The 20,094-nt window shown below is 45.6% G+C and overlaps 1 protein-coding gene across 5 annotated transcripts in view; it reads right to left on the reverse strand.

The window, feature by feature from the left end:
* Positions 1 to 19,250, reverse strand: part of SULT4A1 (sulfotransferase family 4A member 1) — a 41,420-nt gene extending 22,170 nt beyond the window's left edge. Inside the window, exon 1 of one of the 5 annotated variants that reach the window (XR_012896173.1) lies at positions 18,871 to 19,234. Coding sequence is in view for 4 of the 5 variants with exons in the window: in XM_075899566.1 (XP_075755681.1) it covers positions 18,871 to 19,195 (325 nt within the window). In the remaining variant the exon portion in view is untranslated. Of the gene's footprint in view, positions 1 to 18,827 lie in introns of all 5 variants that reach the window. The other 4 variants (XM_075899566.1, XM_075899573.1, XM_006127724.4 and 1 more) reach the window with 4 other exon arrangements.
* Positions 19,251 to 20,094: the final 844 nt, after the last annotated feature.

The following is a 20,094-nucleotide window of genomic DNA, read 5'->3' on the forward strand; positions in this document are numbered from 1 at the left end:
TGCCATTGCTAACTGGGCGCACACTGTGATCCACTCCAGAGGGAGTCACAGAATGCTGATGTTAATTATGTTTCAAGAATGCTTCATGCGATTTCATTTTTTTTAAAGACAGAATTTAATCTGTGTGGCTACATCTACCCTGCAGGCTTCTTGTGCAAGAAGCCTTTTGCTCAAGAGTTTTTACGCAAAAACGTATTGCGCAAGAGCACGTCCACACCTTAAAGCACATCGCAAAAGCGATGTGCTTTTGTGCAAAAGAGCGTCCACATTGCATGGACGCTCTTGCGCAAGAAAGCTCTGATGGCCATTCACAGAACGGCCATCAGAGCACCTGTGCTTTTTCCCATAGGGGTTTCTTGCGCATCCACACTTGCCTTTTTGAGCAATAGCTTTAGCGCAAAAAGGAGTTATTCCTTGTAAAAGGAGGTTTACCTACACCGGCAAAAGTGCTCTGTTCTGCTGTTTAACAATTGATTTACTTGCACAAAAGTGCATTTGAGGTGTGAATGCTCCATGCGTTTTTGCGCAAAAACAGCTGGTTGTGCACAAAAAGCTTGCAGTGTAGATGTAGCCTGTAAGATAGTGAAAATATATTTGAGAGCAGCTGTACCATGGCTCCTCCCACTGTTCTCTAGCCAGTCTCTCTTTTTCCAATATGGCCATCGAGCTGCATACATTTTTGTGGAAGGGAAAAACAGCAGCTGTAAAGAAGAGAAACATCTTTTATCTTCTTTCCTCCCCAGAGAGCTAACTGTAGCATTTTCCATAACTTTGTTTCCCTCCAAATCACATAAGGGACAAAGCAGTCCTGAAACTCTTGATATGTTCCTTTCTTAACCCCCATTTTGGGAAATGTTATGGAAAAAATACAATAAAGCTAGGCATATTTTTTCAAGGGATTCATAATGTTAACATTAGCAGTTACCCAGTACAGCCTGTTTGTCTTGTCTCTATTGATCCAGTAATGCTTGGTCAGATTTCAGCTAATATAATGCAATGGTAACATTAAAACTCAGATTTTTTTATAGCTTCAATAAATGTAAGTGCTTATTAAAATGAGAGATTCTAAAGCTATTATAAACTAACAGCAAATGCTGTAAACAATTTATCTGCACAGTTCTATTAATTGCTTGCAAGCAGATTTTCCTTTCCTCCCAAATGTTCAAGCAATGGGAGTTTGCCTGAAAGAACAAAGGTAACACTGCATAAGGGCTTGTGAATCCTGTGTTAAATAGTTTGGCCTAACAATAAAATAAAGCTGTAGTGGATGCAATATTTCCCTATTTCTTCGGGAGTGCTGCACACTCATTGTCTGAAAACCAGACACATTTACAGTGACATAACTTGGACACTAAAAAATTAATCACTTTAAAATTCAAGACAAAGAGTCTTGAACAGGAAGGTTGTGAAAGAGCGGAAAACTGAAACTACATCTTCCTTTAGCCAAGGCTAGTATCTTAACTATCAGACCAACTTTAACAAATATGATAAATGCTTAATTTCAGATACAAGGTGGGTGAGATAATATCTTTTTATTGAATGAACATCTATGGTGAGAGTGACAAGATTTTGAGCTTCCACAGAGTTCTTCTTTGGGCCAGGTGTCATCGTGTATCATAGCTAAGGTAACTATGCTAAATAGGGAAGTTAACAGATGTTGTGAAAGACAATTCAAGGTGAAAAGAGGAATTAACACCTCTTCAGCTGTTGGACAAAGGAGAGTGAACGGGTTATAGAATGATGTAATGAGTCATAAATCCAGTGTCTTGATTTTTAGTGTCCAGCAAAGTTACGAATTGAAGCTCCCAGGCTCATCTTTTGAACATGTTGTGCAGGTTTCGAGGCGGAGAACAGAGTGGTCGGATATGGAGTGATCATTCTGTGAAAAGTGTTCATCCACAGGTGGTAGGGTGGTTTTGTTTGTTATGGTTCATCTGTGTGAGCTAGTTAGAGACCATATTAATGGTTTCATTTCACCCACACACATTACTGGGGCATTTATTGCACTGGATGAGGTTCCACATGTCATGACAGATGTGTATAGGACCTATGGATCTTGACAGGTGCATTGTAGTGGGTATTATCATTGTAGCAGTGGAGATATATAGGTCTGCAGAAGTTGCATCTCTCACTGCAGACAAGTCTGGTGCCACTTTGAATTGCAGTGTCTTGGTCTGTGTGGAGCTTGTTTCTGATGAGCTTGACAAGGTTGAAGGATTGTTTAAAAGTCAAAAGTGGTGGTGTGAGATTTCTCTCAGGGTATGGGCCGCACTGAGTATGGGTTGTAACTGCTTAATGATGCACCACATAGGTTCCAGTGTGAGGTGGCAGATGACAACTAAGGGTGCACAGTCAGTTAATTTTTGGTGGTTTTTTTGGTCCTCAAGCAGGTTGTCTCAAGGTATTTCAGTGTCCTTTTCAGGATACAATCTAATTTACAATCTGATTTACTGGTGAAGGGCCCCTTGTTTGGTTAAGGTAGTGTTGAATGACCAATTTAAATGGTGTTTTCAGTTATTTCACTTTTATTTTAAAAAGAAAGCCAGTGAGCCAGATTCTGCTTTCCAGTACAGATATTCCGCCTGTAGGAGTGGGCAGGGAAGGCTCCTGAGAAATGTGCTGGGTTGCTGGCCTAGACTCTCACTGGTAAGTCTGCCGGGCAGAGCCTGCCTCTAACACCCCAGCCCTCTGCCCCGCCCCCCCCCCCGACTCCTACCCCCTATTCCACTTAAGCCAAGCCCTCTATCCCCCTCCTGAGCCTATACTCCCTCCCAGATCTTGCACCCCAATTTTCTTCCCCAGATCACAATCCCCTCCTGCCCTAGGTCACAATCCAAACACTTGCACCCCAATCTCATGCTTCAGCTCACAACTGCCTCCTTCACCCAAATTCAGTGGCTCCTGACCCAAAAAAGGTTCCCCACTCCTGCCATAAATAAAGTCAATGTTGAAACCTTTTGTGTTGGACATAATACTTTACTTTATTTAAAAATGAAGCCTGGCCAACAAGCCCCCAATTGGGGCCCAGCCCCCATCTGGCCTGCACCTTTCCCCCACCAACCCTGAGCCCATCTGTAATGGGGTCCACCCTTCATGCGAGTGCCCCTTGATGGCTGAAGGGAGGTTTAGGCTACTATGTCTACACTCGCGGCTTCTTGCGGCAGAAATATGCAAATGAGGCTATGCTTGGAATATCGCGGAGCCTCATTTGCATACCTAATGAGCCGCCATTTTAGCTGAAGAGGCACTTGCGCCAGAAGGAGCTGTCTACACTGCCCTTTCTTGCACAAGAAAAACCCTCTTGTGCAATGCCGTTATTCCTAAAAATAATCAGCATAACGGCATTGTGCAAGAGGGGTTTTCTTGCACAAGAAGGGGCAGTGTAGACAGCTCCTTCTGGTGCAAGTGCCTCTTCTGCTAAAATGGTGGCTCATTAGGTATGCAAATGAGGCTCCATGATATTCCACGCTTAGCCTCATTTGCATATTTCTGCCACAAGAAGCCGCGAGTGTAGACATAGCCTTAGAGTCTCTACTCACCTGTCTGCGGGTGAGGCAGCATCAACCAAATGGCTGGAGATCAGGCCTTTTCTTTACATCCCCCCAGGTGAGGCTTGCAGGGGTATTGTGGGAGACCCAAGCCCGCCCACTCTTCTGGGTCTCGGGCCAGGGACCCTATAAGTAGCAGTTACCCACTGAGTTTCAAAGTACTTAGTTGCTGTCACATCCCTGGACCACTTTCCCGGGACGCTGTCCCACCCAGCCCTTTCTGTAGGTCATGGGTTCCCAAACTGGGGGGGTATGAGGCGATCCAGCCTCCTCCCCTCCCCCCCCAATCAAGTTTTGCTGCCCTGTTCAGTTCCTTTTTTGCTAAACAAGTTTTGCTGCTATTTGGGGGGGGGGGAGCGTAAGGGTTTTTCAAAAATCAAAAAGGGGGGTGTGATGCAAAAAAGTTTGGGAACCACTGCTCTAGGCCCTTGTGGTTGAGTTCCTCTTGTCTGGGGTTCTGCAGGGTTGTCTTTGGCTTCTTGGCTAGCGCTCGGCTGCAGGACCTGGCTCTGACCAGGTATGATGCCCAGCTCCCACTCGGACCTGTCCAGAGTGCTACTGTTCCCCAATCAGTCCTGAGGTCTACCTGGGTCGAGCTCCAGGAAAGAACTACAGGCAGTCCCCGGGTTACATGGATCCGACTTACATCGGATCCCTACTTACAAATGGGGTGAGGCAACCCAGCACTAGCTGCTTCCCCCCAGCAGACCAGGGAGACGCGAAGCTAGCGTCTCCTCCTCCCCCAGCAGACCAGGGAGACGTGGAGCGGCTTTTCTCAGCAGACACCTCAGCTTGAGAATAAAGGACTGAGGGAAGTGAGGTGTGGGAGAATAAAACTGAGCTCTGGAGAAATGTTTGGCTAGAGTTTCCCCTACAATATGTACCAGTTCCGACTTACATACAAATTCAACTTAAGAACAAACCTACAGTCTCTATCTTGTACGTAACCCGGGGACTGTCTGTAACAGGCTCTGGCCTAGAAGCTCCTTTTATATCAGCCTGCTGCAGTCTGATTGAGTAGAACAGACTGGCAGCCCCTGCTGCAGCCAGTCTGTTCTACTCAGAGGACCTCTCTACTGCTCCTGTTGCTGGCCAGGGTGCTGAAAGGCCTCCAGCAGGGATGTCAGGATTTGTCCACCCATTACACCATCATACACCTGAACCCCCAGCCCTGAGGCCTTCACTCCCACAACCCCAGACTCCTGCATAACACTCCTGCACCACCCACACACCCAAACCCACTGCCCTGAGCCCCTCATACTCTCCAACCCAGACTCCTGCACCCCCACATCTCCAACTTCCTACCGTAAGATTGACAGAAGACAGTCTGAATCCAGCATGAAGCTGGATTTGATCAGTTATGATGTAAACTTCAAAGAAATGAATGAAAAGATGCAGCAGCAGAAGTCCTATTGAGTAAAGTCTGTGAGAACAATGGTTCATTTATGCTATTAATCATTATATCAATTATCAATAATAAGTTGTATGTTTTCAGTAATGCAAACGGGAACTCTGATACAGCTCTTTGTTGACCACTTGTTCTGAATTTTAATGTAGTTTGGCTCTTTGGTTTGAAAAGGCTGCCGACCCCTGCCCTATGCTAAAGTGCATCTCAGGTAAGAGTTTGGCTGAAAAGGCTTTCCCAGTTTCATACAGCAATGGAGAAGTAGTGATAAATACCACTTGGAGGAATAGAGGAAGCTCAGCAAAGAGTACCCATCCACACCTCAGTTTTGTGCACACTAGAAAAACTAACAGCCAGAACTCCTGTTCTCATGATTTTAAACTCTGCAAATTGGGGGGCATTATTCTCTCATTTATTTCCTGATTATCTGTCCTCAGCCTTGGTGCAGGTTAAAGCAACAGCTGGTCTAACGCGCAAGGAAAAGCTGAAGCACTGAGTGTTTCAGCCACACTTTTTGCTTGGCCTTTCCCAGCCTCAGCACACTCTCTGTACGAGGCATTGTGGCAGAGGAAGTCAAGCAAAAACCCATTAAATTATGCTTTAAAATTATGAGATTTATAAAAACAATACATTTGGGTTTCATTTCATTTGCTTTCTGAATTATAAGTCTCATGGGGATCATATTTTCAAGCTTTTCACCACAACCCCGAGGGACAGAAAAACAACTTTTGGTAAATGAGAGAGGAGATTCTCACATAATTCCCTGAGTACCGCAGCTTTGTGAATAAATGCCATCTATTACAAGACTTGTGATAAAACTGTGAGAATTGGCAACACTGCATAAAAGCCCCAATTGTGGTCTTTGCCATTGACAGGAAATTCCTCTACTGGGAAGATGTGGGTGATTTTCACTTCTTTTTTGCTGCTGAACCAGAGAAGGAGAGAGAATATACCCCTGGGACTACACTCTTTAGAATATACCCCTGGGACTACAGCAATTAGATACCAGATTAATAGTATTTTAGAAATTAGATGAAGGGAAGTAAATATTACAGATTAAATAGTTGACCTGGTCAGTGTGACCCAGGTAAAAATCACTGCTAAACCAGGACAGAAGATAATTTTCTAGACTAGTTTCTCAGTCAAGATTAATCAGTCTAGAAAATAGTTGTCTAATATAGTTTTTATACCATTTTGCCTGGTCCATCTGAACAGGAAATCCATATTAACGTGTGTTTGAAGAAATCATTTTTATCCTTACACGGGTAAAAGTCCAGCAAAAATGGAACAAAAGATGCAGTCAAATAATAAGGAAATTAGGAAATTTGAAGAGCATTGTGATTATGGTATATACTCGTTCATAAGCTGAATTTTTTTGGAAAAAAATCCCACTGTGAAGATGGGGATCGGCTTATGAACAGGTTCTTCCTGAGCCATGGGAAGCAACACAGGCTGAAGGACAAACTGGCTGCCAGTGAGGCTCTGTGCCAGCAGCCAGCACATCTTTCAGCCCGCATTGCTTCCTGAGGCAAATATTTTCCACTGTTAAACCTTTGTGAGTGGAAACTGCTCATTCCACTTTACAACTGTGCAGACCTGGAAAGGAAGCCATCTGACATTTGCCGCTTTACAAATGCCAGCCTTTGTCTACCGCCAGTGCTTTTTTTTGTTTGTTTGTTTAAACAAAAATAGTGCCAGTACTCCAGGGGAAAAGTTGTTGAGCTCTGACTTGAGGTGCCGGTACTGCGTACCAGGCAGTACCATCACAAAAAAGCACTGCCTACCACACAGAGAGTGGGAAGGAGCAGGGTCTGAGGGACATGCAGGCTACAAGCACGGAGCTTCTCAGCTCCCACTGGCTGGGAACAACGAACAGAAGCCAATGGGAGCTGAAAGGCTTTGTGCCTGCAGCCTGCACGTCTATCAGCCCACACTGACAAGCTGAGACTGGAAGTCTACCCTGGAGTCGGCTTATAAACGGGTCAGTGACTTTTTACCATTTTTTCTCTAAGTTTGGGGGGTCAGCTTATAAACGAATGGGTTTATGTTCAAGTACAGGCAGTCCCCGGGTTACATGGATCCGACTTACATCGGATCCCTACTTACAAACGGGGTGAGGCAACCCCGCACTAGCTGCTTCCCCCCAGCAGACCAGGGAGATGCGAAGCTAGCGCCCCCTCCCCAATAGACCAGGGAGACGTGGAGCGGCTTTTCTCAGCAGACACCTCAGCTTGAGAATAAAGGACTGAGGGAAGTGAGGTGTGGGAGAATAAAACTGAGCTCTGGAGAAATGTTTGGCTAGAGTTTCCCCTACAATATGTACCAGTTCCAACTTACATACAAATTCAACTTAAGAACAAACCTACAGTCCCTATCTTGTACGTAACCCGGGGACTGTCTGTATATATGGTGTACTTCTTCTAAGTATTTTACTATCAACAGTCACTCAGATTTTCATGTGTGTAGTTAACTGGGACACAAAGAGGGGCAGAGCATGGCAGGGAACTCATCTCCTTCAGTCTCAATTATCTAAACGTTACACTCTGCCATTGTGTAGATATACACAAGACCTATGTCATCAAAATAATTAGGGAAAAATAGCATAAGGGGCTCTGAAAAGAAAAAGAACAATATAAGCAAGGTACATGAAAACAATAAATAGATGAGCTAAAATTCAAATTTGTTTTGCTGTTTACATAATAACTTCAAGAAAAAATTAAATTCCTTCCTACTACTTCCAAAGAGTGGACTGTGTTTACAGGTAATCCAGTTCTTCAAATAATTACTGGCATTTCCAGACTTCTCTCCCTCCAGGGCTTCCTTCTGGTGAAAACATTGCCTCTGTGATTCAGTGCAATTCAGAAACACCACCTAATATTAGAAGGTTGGATCAGGGACCAATGTTGAAAAGGCAGAAAACCTGCCATCACAATGAGGGGAAGTTCAACAGGACAGTAACAAGCTGTGGGGGAAACATGCTCTCTACACTGTTCAGGGCAGCATCTGTTGTCTTATATATATGAAAAAACGCCTCGAATATTCTGGGCATATAAAAAATCACATATCGTTGCCTGCAGATGCACATTAGACTAACTGAATCAGCTGATTCCCAGCTCACGTCCCGCCTCCCGCTGCGCTTCTGCCTCCCCATGGAGCCTGTGCTGGGGGGAACCAGCTTTTAAACCGGCTTCCCTCCAGCACTGATTCCTGCTTCCCTCCTCCCTCTGGCAAGAGGGGGAAGCAACTCCACTACCCGATAAACAAATGTTTATCGGGTAGTTGACTACTCAACTAACCGCTTACATCCTTATTCAGCACCATTTATTTGAGGGAGATGGAATCAGTGTTTTTATTCTGGTATACAGAGAGCCTTAACATGGCCCCCTTAATCATGGCCTCACAGTGTGTGCTGGAACTCACAAGCAGAGGATCAGAAGACAGGAGATGTTATCACATCCAATATAGAAGCCTGCATTGAGGCAGTTCTCACAGTCTTTGCTAAGAAACCTGTCATTTCCCACGTGCTAGGAATCATGCTGGTCAGCTCTGAACGTGCTCTTTTGGCATTCAAACTCATACTGCTTCCTTTTGTAGTCAGAAGGGAATTTCCATGCCCCAGTTTGGAATCTGCTTCAGGAAAGTCATCAGCAAAAACCTACCCACCCTGGTGTACATTTGCATATACTTTTGAGGATGAATAACATGAAGCTAGTGAACCCACAGCACCGTGTGAAGCGCTACAGGCAAGAGCCATATGTGCAAAGAATAGGAAATAAGCACCTCAGCATTTTAAACATTTAACAAATGTTGCTCCCCTCCAGGCATGGCACTACTTCACAATCACCTAGCAATAAGTATTACTGTATTGAATCATATACGGAGAAAATGGTAAAACATTTTTGTATCAAACAGTACTTTTTCCAGAAAGAGTTATAATCATATGCCACAAGAGTTGTCTTAAGTGATTTCAATGTTTGCAAGATACCTGCACTCCTATTCATGTGTGTGTGTGTGTGTGTGTGTGTGTGTGTGTGTGTGTGATTTTTGCAACAATCATTTTCTCAGAACTGTATATTCCTTATAATCAGAAGGTGATGATAATTCAAGCAACGTTCTGACGGGAACATCATTAAGGGAAGTTTGAGCAGTAGACACTCTGAATGAGCTAATTTCAATGGTTCATTACAGCTGCTTCTTGCCTCCCTGGCAACACAAAGCAGCCATAAACCTGACTTCTAACTGGCTGGCTAGCCTGGGTTTATGGCTGCTTTGTATCATCAGTGCACTGCAAAGCAGTCAGAGCATGCTGGTGAATCTTTACCACTGCATTTATAACTTACAGGAGATGAGCTAAACTTGATTCTAATCTTGCCTGTTTCAAATTGATATCATTTCATTGGCTTAAATGAATTTATACTCATTTACAGCAGTGTAGCTAAAAGCTGAATCAGGACTATTATCTATTGATCTAATTTCATGAGGCAGAAACCCTCGGCCTTTTAAATGATGAATCTGACATCTCATTTGCTGCCCATCTCTCCCACTGGGAATGGGGGAGCGATGGATACAGGGTTTGGAACTAGCTCTCACTTTCTATATAACTAGAAGATTTACCCAGTGTTGCTTGAGACTGTAACTTAAATAAGTTTTGATTTTCTTCAGTTAAAACATTGCTCTGGGTGGGGCTGCAAGCGTTCAGTATGCAGGCTGCTCTGGTGAGAGAGGACAACCCTAGCCCTTTCTCGTTGCAGTCTTCAGCAGCTTGAGGTCAGGTGAGAAGCACGTGTCCATGGCCGCTGCAGCTGGCACAGCCGGGGAAGGGGTGCATGTCCCTCGGCTGGGCAACTGACAAACAGACACACTCAAATATATAGTAGATATATAGATTTATAGTAGATCGCTGTCATTTTCTCCAGACCTGCCCCCTGCTGGCCCAATGGGGTAATAACTGTCCCGGTCCCCATCTCTGGCCCTTTGCTTCCCCCTATGGTCATTATACAATAAAACTGTCCCTGAAATATAACTGTCCTTCTTTTCCATTTTATGAGAAACAACTGAATTCCAGTCACATCCCACTGTCCTGGCACAATCAAAACCTGACCTTGCTTTAAGTTAGGAGAAGAGGAAGCTATGTAACAAATTTGGTGGCCCTAGTTCTTTAGGAATTCTTGAACAAACGAACTCGCAGACGACGGGACAGAGTCACACAGACAGATAGATGCACAAACTCTCTCAAATAGATAGTAGATAGAGGTTTTACCAATTACACCAAAATCTACCTAATTCAGGGGTGGGGAACCTTTTTTGGGTTGGGGGGGTCGCTGACCCATAGAAAAATCAGTCAGGGGCTGCACACAAGTGAAAAGCAAAAAAAACAAGCCCTCACAGACATGGCTCCTGACTGAGGAGGAAGACACCCCCTACACTTCCCTCATACACCAGAACCTAGGGGGGCCCAGGCTATTAGATATTGTGTGCTTTAGCCCCGAGGTGGGATGGCGGGGAGGCTGGAGCACCAGCACGGGCTCCCCAATGCTGGGGGTGAGCCCTCAGTCTCGCCACATCTAGCCCCCGGAGCCTGAGATTCCCCACCCCTGCTCTGATTAGCTACCCAATTAACATCCTACCAGCTCCTTTCATGATGGCTACGTCTAGACTATATGGCTCCATCGACGGAGCCATGTAAAGTAGTTTACTGGCACAGTCAAAGAAGTGGGGATATAAATAATCCCCACTTCAATAAAATAAAAATGGCCACCACGCTGTGCCGACCATCAGCTGATCCGGCACAGCAGGGCAGTCTAGACACGGCGCAGTCGACAAGGGAAGTTCCAGTAGGGCAGTACAGCCAGTAGGGCAGCCAGTAGGGCAGGGGAAGCACACCAGGCTTGTACATATCTCAGTCTTGAAGAATTATGGGCTGAGGCAGTCTGCTGGCCCAACACAATTGTTATAAGGGGAGCGATGATAAGGTTAAGGTAAAGAGATCGGGTACGTCTAGACTACATGGCTCCGTCAACGGAGCCATGTAAAGTAGTTTACTCGGCATAGTCAAAGAAGCGGGGATTTAAATAATCCCCACTTCATTAAAATAAAAATGGTCGCCGTGCTGTGCCGACAATCAGCTGTTCTTGTCACATCTCTTTGCTGGTTTGAGGGGATATGCTGAAGAGAGGGACCGCTATACTGACACCAAGTAAATTGATTCTTCATCTACAAGTAGCAATGCTTCCTGCTCGACCAGCTTAGGGTCTGATCTTGCTCCCCCTGAAATCAAGGGCAAAATTCCCAATGTCTACAATTATTATAATTAGTTTTTACTACTTTGGTATTGTGATAGTGCCTAGGAGCACCAGTCATACACCAGGACCCCAGGAGACTCAAGGAGAATTTAAAAAGTCAGAACATAGCAGAAATGGGCTAATTATCTGGCAATGGAGTCAGAGCAGTACAAGAGACAGGAAAAAAAACAACAGGTGACAATCACTCTCACCACTGCAGAGACAATGGGAGCTCAGGAACAGGGTCTAAAGCAGACAGACAGGGGAGACCATTGGATTCCAAGTCTGTCTTTCTGACAGCATGTCTCATTTGTGGCCAGACTGGGGCTGCTACTGCCACCACGAGGAACAAACACTGCAGTCTGCTGCAGCCTCGGCTGACTCATCCCACTTTGTCAGATACTGCTCCTGGCAGGCCAGCCAACCAGATTTCCATATGCCTCCCAGCAGCCTGACTCTCTCCTCTCATTTAATGTCTGCAAATCAGGGCGCTCAGTGGAGTTATACCAGTGCTAAGCTGGTGCACGCGAGAAAAGAATCATTCCCATTGTGTTTGTGCTTATCAATCACTACTGTCATGCAAAGGCTGCTGGCATGTACTAGCCAGTTAGGCAGCAAGCCAGGAGGCAGAGCAAAAGTGCAACATACCAAGCAGCAACCAAGAGAATGTGTACGAGCAAGTAAGGAAAAGAATGATCCACTCATACAGGAATATAATATTTAAGATCTTTTAAACTCTGCACAAATATTAACCACTTAATCAGACAGGACTGTAATTGAGTAATTGCAGGTGATGTTTTAGTTGGTGAGTCAGTGTGTACAGACCACAGATTCATGGGAAGATTGGTCCTATGCAACTGTGCACCGTTACATGTACAATTATATCATTATTATTTAATATTTATATGAATAGCAACCAGAGGTTCCATTCATTCCCCCTTGTGTTAAGTGCCACAGAAACATCCAAGTCCTACCCAAAAAGCTTATGATCTGAGAAGAAACATGAAACAGAGACCAGAAGGGTACAGTAGGAGTGTAGCCATGGGTGGGCCTGAGTGAGTCGTGGCCCACTCACTTAGCCTCCAGGCCCATCCAATTAGATCTAGAGCTTCCCAAATCCACAGGCTGGGACTTCCAATCCTGGCTCAGTGTCCATCAGCCCAGCCACATTCCCCTTCCCTCCCCCTGCTCTTGTCACCAACAGCTGCTGCACTTTCCAGCGCTGGCGCTAGCCCAGCAGGAGCATACCTTGTGGGGGAGGGTGGTATTCTGAGGAGGGCCAGTGCTGGGGTTGGAGACCAAGGAAACTGTGTACAATGCAAGCAAGAGTGAGACAGGTCCAGGCTGATAGATATCAAGCTGGGGTCGGGAGAGATGGGTGGATCTCAAGCCCCTGCAGGTGTCTGCTGAGTGGTAAGCAGGGCTGTGGGAAGGTGGGCCCACCCTTACTTTCTGCTCCGCTCCCCAGGGCCTCCTGTCCTATCTCGCCACCCCATTATCATTGCCCAGCCACCTAAATGCTGGGTCCCATCTAGTTTTCCTGTTCTAGCTACGCCACATAAACATATAATTTTCATTGGCAAAGTGTGGCAAGATCTCCCACCGAACCTGAGGGCATTTCTCTGTATCCACTCAACCCCTGTATTTCAGAGATGGAAGGGTACAGAGTCCACACCACGGTGGGAAAAGGGCACAACGGGTTCTGTGGGAGGGATGGAGGAATGAGACGGCAGATGGGGCCCCTGGAATGTATCAAAGGTGTAAATGGAGGACTGTAACAGTGTTTGACTCACCGCTGCAGCGCCTCCTGCTTGTCACTCAAGGAATCAGCTCATTTCAGCCCTAGAGCTCCCCCTATCAGCCGATGCCACACCTGCTGTTACCTTTTATCCTCTACTGTTTTACGTTAGGACCTGCGTCCTCCCAGACTATGGCATCCTCCCCTCTGAGTACCACCCTGCTGCAGTGCCCCAACACTCTGGGGTCCTCCCCCACAGGGAACTCCACAACCCCCATGCCCACTTTGCCTAGGTGACCCTACTGCCAGTCTTCATCTAGCCTCTACCCTAGGGACAAACTGCAGTCTGAAATGGCCACTCATTGCCAAAGGGGTGTGGACCTGCTGCCTTCTGCTGCCCTCCCTGCAGCCCTAGTACCCTCAGGCCTTGTCTCAGACCCTGCAGCTTGAGGGCATGCCTGACCAGAGCTTCCCCAACTCTGCCTGCCTTTCCCCAGCCCAGCTCTGTGTCAGGAAGCCTCTAGCTTCCCTGTCAACTAGATCCCTCCTGCTCTACTGCTGGAGCAAGAGTGAGTAAGTCTTTCTTCCCCTTCAGCAGCCTTTATTGATATTGCCTTCAGCTGAGCCCTAATTGGCTAATATCTGCCACAGCTACTTGCTCCACTGCCCCAGCCCTCAACCAGGCTGGGTTTCAACCTTTAAAGGGCCAGTACAGGGCAGACACCCAATCACAGGGACACAAAGAGTCCTTGCTATAAAGGAGGGAGTGGGGAAGTTGCAGAAATGAAGGGAGATGGGAGAGTGACACCTGAAGGACTACATGAAGAATAGAGGAATCCCAGAAAGTTCCTGGCACGTACAGTGCACTCATCGCACAAAAGCAATGAAGTCTGGAACCCGCTAGGATTCATTTGTAAGGTTTTGTTTTTAGATATTTGTAAATAAACTAAGGGGTAACTAGCTCATCTCTCCCACCTTCAGAGGCTGATTTCTTAAAGATACATGCCAGAGACAAGGAGAAGGGATTTGATGAAGGAGCATAGGCAACTTACAGCTCAGTTCAAGAAGGGCTTTGCTATTTGTAAGTGTCCTGTCCTGTTGGTGCTTATTTAAACAGAAGGAGCAGGGCTAACCTTCATGTTCCTGGGGAATAAACTTAACTGTGGGGCCACAAAAAGAGTCCAGTGTTGGAGGAAAAAAAGCTCAAGCTGTAATAATACAGATGATGTAGGAATTATCTGATTGTGACAGCAACTGCCACTTGTATCCATAACAATGCAGAGAAGCATGGACCACTTGGGCAGTAACCTGATGCTGATATTTGCCCAATGCTGACATTTTCCCAGAGAAAATTCTAGCTAATTATTTGGCAGAACAGCCAAGTTGGGAAGACAGCTTCTTTATTCACTTGAATAACCTGCTTTCCCAGGCTACCAATATTGAAAAGTGAAGGGGGAGGGGAATGCATTAATGTGTAGGTTTTGCCCCGTGAACGTTAAATACACAGTCATTTGGAATAGGTGCCGTACCAATACTCATCAAGATGGGCATTGTATAACACCTTCAAAGTGAGGCAAAAAATAGCTCTAATACAGTTAGGGTGTACAGCTGACTAGCATCATGGAAGCATAGCTGCTGGATGACTAAACAGGTGAGCTACACCATACTTTAGGGACCAACTGCATCCCTGATTTAACTCCACTGAAGTTAATAGAGTTTACACAGGAATGGATATGGCCCTAGGCATAGTGTCCGCTGAAATATCTCACAAGAATCCCATTATTAATTTTGAAATAAAGTTTATTAAATTTATAGATGGTAATTTTATGTTTCTGAGACAGGAGCATAAAAGGACACTGAATGAGTGAGTGTATCACAATGAGTTTTGACAGGCTGTAGTATAACAATAGTCTTTCTGCAAAGTATTATATACCTTATCTCATCTGTAAAGCAATCTGCTGTGCAGATTCCAGTTATTTAATCATATACAGAATGATATTCCATTTTGCATTCTCAGTTACTGCACAACATAGCGGCAAAGGGTCACATTTCTCTTTGGTATACCTCCACTGAAGTCAATGGAGTTACATAAGGGTAGATGTTAGTGACCCCATTTCTTTAATAAGACTGCAAGATGCCTGACTGGTATTAACATTACAGAAGTAACATGTAGTTCCCTTGTAACTATATGAAAAAATGTGCCTTTTGGGCTGCATGCCTGACTATTTCCAAGATCAGGGATTCCGGAACTTTAGTTCCAACATCGGACTCCAATAAATAACTTAATTAGGGATAAAGTGTATTTATTTAGGCTGCTATCAGTAGCAATCACATTAAAGTAGGATCTTTTTCTTTTCAGTTTATTACATTATACCCAGCATGGCCACTAATATATTAATTTTTCTACTGTGTTATAGCACCCTTTATCTTGGGTAACTCCCAAAAATCTCTACCCACTGCTAAGTACTCTCACCATCACAGGTCCAGTATTGTATTACCAAACCTGTGTGAGGTGAAATTATTTCTGTACAAGCTAAATAATTTTGGTCTACCAATATGCATATTCAGACCCTCATAAGAAATATGGATTTGTAGCCATGTGTTTCTTTTATTGGCCAAATCAACAATCATATGAGGAACAACTAGAATAACTCTTTCTGTCACCTGGCTGCAGCGTGAGACTGTGGAAATATAACAGCTGGAAGCACTGACCTCTGTCATTTGACTAATTTGGTTGTTGTTTATTTTCTCTTTTGAGTGATTACCACTAGACACAAACAATAAAAACAAATTTTCCCAATAAATAAATAAATAAATAAACAAATTTTTGGGGGGGAAAAAATTAAAATGACACTAAATTTTTCATGAAAAATGTTGACAGTGTTGATAGTATTTTGTGTGAAATTGCTTTTTTTTTTTTTAAGGCCACATTTTTTATTTAAAAAGTCTGACTAGCTATAATTAGAGCCTTTTCCAGACATAAACATATGAATCTGCAACTAATCCACATCCGCTGAAAACAATGTGCATCAGATCCACAATCCGCTCCCTGCCTTTTGTGTGTAATTGCATCCCCATCTCAGCAGCAGTAAGCAATCTCTCAGTGCCTCGCTCTCAAGAGGAGCATCCATCTAGGTGGGTGGGTGTCCTAGGGGTGCTTGTCTTGCTCTGCTCTGCCAGATGCTCCTACCAGGGAGTGGGACAAGCACCCTGCCCTGACCACACTCCTCCACAGGAATGCCTCAATCCTGTTCCCCAGTAAGCACCCGGCAGGACAGAGGGGGCAGGCACTCTAATAGAGTCCTTTAGTAGTATCTGCATCTAATCCAATAGCCGCAAAAATTAATCATGGATACAGAGCACAAATCCACAGATTTGCAGGGCTCCAGCTTTAATTACCAGTGAGGTCTTTATCAATGCTTTTTATGGCAAGAGGGAAAGTGGTAGTATGGATTGGAAGTCAGAAGGTCTGGGTTCTAGCCCCATTTCTGCTTTGGGCAAGTCACTTTTTCATTTTCTTCTGGTTATTAGTGATTCAAACACAGGTAGTGCCACTGTTGACAAAGAATGCCACTCCCTCATTTGCCCACACAGTGCTTCCTATCTAGGTTATGACCATAGATTTTACCATTCCAATAATGGGAATCATTCCACCAAGTTTCCGCTATATCCAAAAAATTGAATTTATACTCATAAATAGGCAATTCCAGTTCCTTCGCCACTCACTGCCTCAGTTTCCCAATCTGTGAAAATGGACATAATGATATTGATCTCCTTTGTAAAGTGCTTTAAGATCTGCAGGTGAAATGCTGTAAGAATAAGGCATTGTGTATACATGACACTTAGCACAAAGGGGCCCTGCTCTCACTGGGGCCTCTACAATGGTACTACTTCTAAAAACAATAATGATAATTGTGAGTTGGGTTACTAAACATAACTACTTATGATTCCATGGTGCTAAAGTTATGGGGACTAACCAGTTATCTCGTGACGCCTTATATTGTTCTCATATGCATTATGGGGCGACACAGGGTAGTAAAGCTTATTTTAAGTCTCACCCAAATAAATCAACATGGGGTTTTCTAATGAACTGCTTTAGGTTCAGAAACAGTAACACCATACAAAACTGAAACCTTAATAAGCTGAAATAATTAAGTAGAACTTTTAGTGCTTTCTGCAAGTCACAGATTTTTAAAGAGACAGCTTAAAAAGCAATCACTGACAGCTGCTAATCCTAGCATTTTTGGCCCACTGGTCTGTCTACAGTGCAAACATCTGCTAAACAATGGTCAGAATCATTAAAAGACTCATTATTAGTTAACTATAAAGAAACAGCAGCTGCAAAAGACACTTAGAAGTCCAGTGGACGATAACAGGATTTTTCATTATGGAACTCTGTGGTTTTTTACACTGGTACATCAAGAAAATCTGGAGAAGCATAAAAACACGTTGAAAAAATATATAGGCAAATGAAAGGAGTCACTCAGTAATCTTTTTACCCATCATGTAAAACAACATGATTTTGCTATTGTACAGAAAGAGCTAACATCTGTTATCTCAGTACAATGGACTTTGGATTTGCCAGGAAGAGATCATCTTATTACCAGGGGAAAAGTCATTCACCAATGTGATTAAAGAGTCCATCCATTTCTGTTTGTTTCCAGTTTTATCAAGTGGGTTATGAAGCTACCATATTGTCTGCCTTTTTGGCAGCAGCACTGTATCCATATTAATCATTCTATGCACTTGTTTGAAAAAGGAGAGAATAATAAAATAGCATACTGTTAAAAACATAGATACTAGACTAAAACTGAAACAGCTGAAGGACATGTTTACTGCAAAAACACCTACTTATATAATATTAATAAAGATAATTTTTCTCTTTTTCTATCCAAACAGCTCCATGCACATGTCCTCACTGAATACTCTGGCTTGTAACATAATGAGAGTGGTGATGGAGTGCTGTCACTACAGCTGCTTCAACATGTACCCTAGGTTATATATTTCTTTTGGGCCAGATTATGATACACTTGCTTTCACTGACTAGTATCTTTCTCCTGCAGTCCAGCTGGAGTCAATGGAGTAAGGTGCTCCAAAAAGAAAGGTAGCAGTAACTGGTCCCTTACTTTCTATGCAGTCAAATAACCCATGGAAAGGGGACATATATTCCCCAATCACTCTCCCCAACCCAGTAGTAAAGTGTACTGGCCACAGCTCCCCTTAATTTCAATGGGTTTTGATGGATGTCAATGAATGTTTGAAGGAGGGCAATCCATCATCCCAGGACCTAATGTATTGCTTTCCAAAGTGATTTCAAATCCACCTAGACTATCAAAGGTCCTATCCTAAAGCAAATTCTTGTCTCTAACAGGCTGACTGAGCACCACAGCCATTGCCAAAACAATTCCGTGTATAATTGAGCATTTAGTTGTTGTTGCATTACATACCTTTGTGCAACACGTTGACAATGCCCAATTCAATACAAGGTACTTTATGTAGGTAGGCTCATGAGTGCACATCTTCTGCGGTGCAGAGCCGGCTAAGGCGAGGCAACCCGATATAAAATAGCATGGCTCCTGCTTGGTATGGTGCTCACCTCAGGCTGGGTTATCCCGTATGTTACCCAGTTAGAGACGCCATAGGGAGGGACCAGAGCCTGGAACTTGGTCAAAGCCCAAGCCCCCAGGTTCAACGGGGAAAGAGGCAGCCCCCTCCGCTGTGCCCAGGGGACTCACAAACCTGCCATGGCTAACTCGGGCGCCCCTTCCTTGCCCCCCTGGGCGCCCTCCCCACGCACGGGGCAGTCAGAGGCGGGGCGGGGCCGGGAAGGCCGCTCGGAGAGCACCAGTCTGTACCTGATTTGGGATAGGTGACAATCCAGACATCACTGTCCCTCACCGGGAAATTGGCGATCTCCTCCATCTTGCCCCGGCAGAAGGGGGGGAGCCGCACGCCATTGTACTCGAAGTATTTGCTCTCGAACTCCCCCGGGGTGCTGGGGGTCTCGGCTTCGCTCTCCGCCATCCTCCTTCCTGCCAGGGGCGGGCCCGGCGCGCAGGGGCCCCGGGGAGGCGCGGCCCGGAGCCGGGGGCTGGGCTGGGCTGGGCTGGGCGGGCGGCGCAGCGGGCTCGGCAGCCCCCACGCGGCCGGGGGGCGGGGGGCGCAGCGGGCTGGGCGAGGCGGCCGGGCGGCAGCGAATGGGCTCTGGCGGCGGTGATGTCATGCGGCGCCGGCGGCCCGATGCAGCAGCAGCTCAGCGCGGAGCAGCCCGCTCGCCTCTACCCCCCGCTGCTGCCAGGCAGCCCCCGCCCCGCCCTACACACACACAGCGCCCCCCCCCCCACACACACTAATGGGGGGGGGCACATATGTGCGCGCCGGGCGTGTGGCAGGAGGAAGGGGGCTGCGAGTTGCAAAGAAGTGGGGGGAGGTGGAAGAAGGGGTTAGTGGTTTGATTTGCCAGCCCCCCTCCAGCCCCTACATCGGCCCTCCTCCCCCACGGTTGAAAGGAGGCACCTGCAACCCTTCCAGCTATACACGGGCCCCTAGAGAAATCACCGGAGCAGCCCTCCACCCACACACACGCTGCAGGGTGACCCTAAAGTATCGTGGGGGGGGGGGAGCTTTCTATAGCTTCATAATCAGCCCCTGATCCTGCTTCCCCACTGACCCACCCAGGCATTGGAGGTCACCCCTGTGCAGTTTGTGGGATGGGCTAAATGTGCCCTTCGCAGCAGCACTGCAAGGGCAGTTGGCAAAGCAGGGTGGTAATATGAGGACTCTGACTCAGTCCCTTATGTCAATAAGGGTGTGTCTACACTGCAGTGGTATTTGGAGATAGCTAGCATTATTTCGAAATAACAATGTGAGCATCTACACAGCCATTCTGTTATTTCAAAATAACAGACAGCTTTTTCCGAACTCTGTAGACCTCTGTCTACGAGGAATAATGCCTATTCGGAAGTAGCTATTTCAAAATAAGACGGGTAGACACTCCACTGCTGTTATTTCGAACTAGCCCCTCACCAGGGCCAATCTAAATTATTCAACCACAGTGCCTCCTGGGGCTCTAAATCAAGGTAGCGCATTTACATTAGGGAAGGCTGCCTCGGACTAATTTTG

The sequence above is a fragment of the Pelodiscus sinensis genome, chromosome 1 (genome assembly GCF_049634645.1).
Source record: "Pelodiscus sinensis isolate JC-2024 chromosome 1, ASM4963464v1, whole genome shotgun sequence".
NCBI classification, from domain to species: domain Eukaryota; kingdom Metazoa; phylum Chordata; order Testudines; family Trionychidae; genus Pelodiscus; species Pelodiscus sinensis.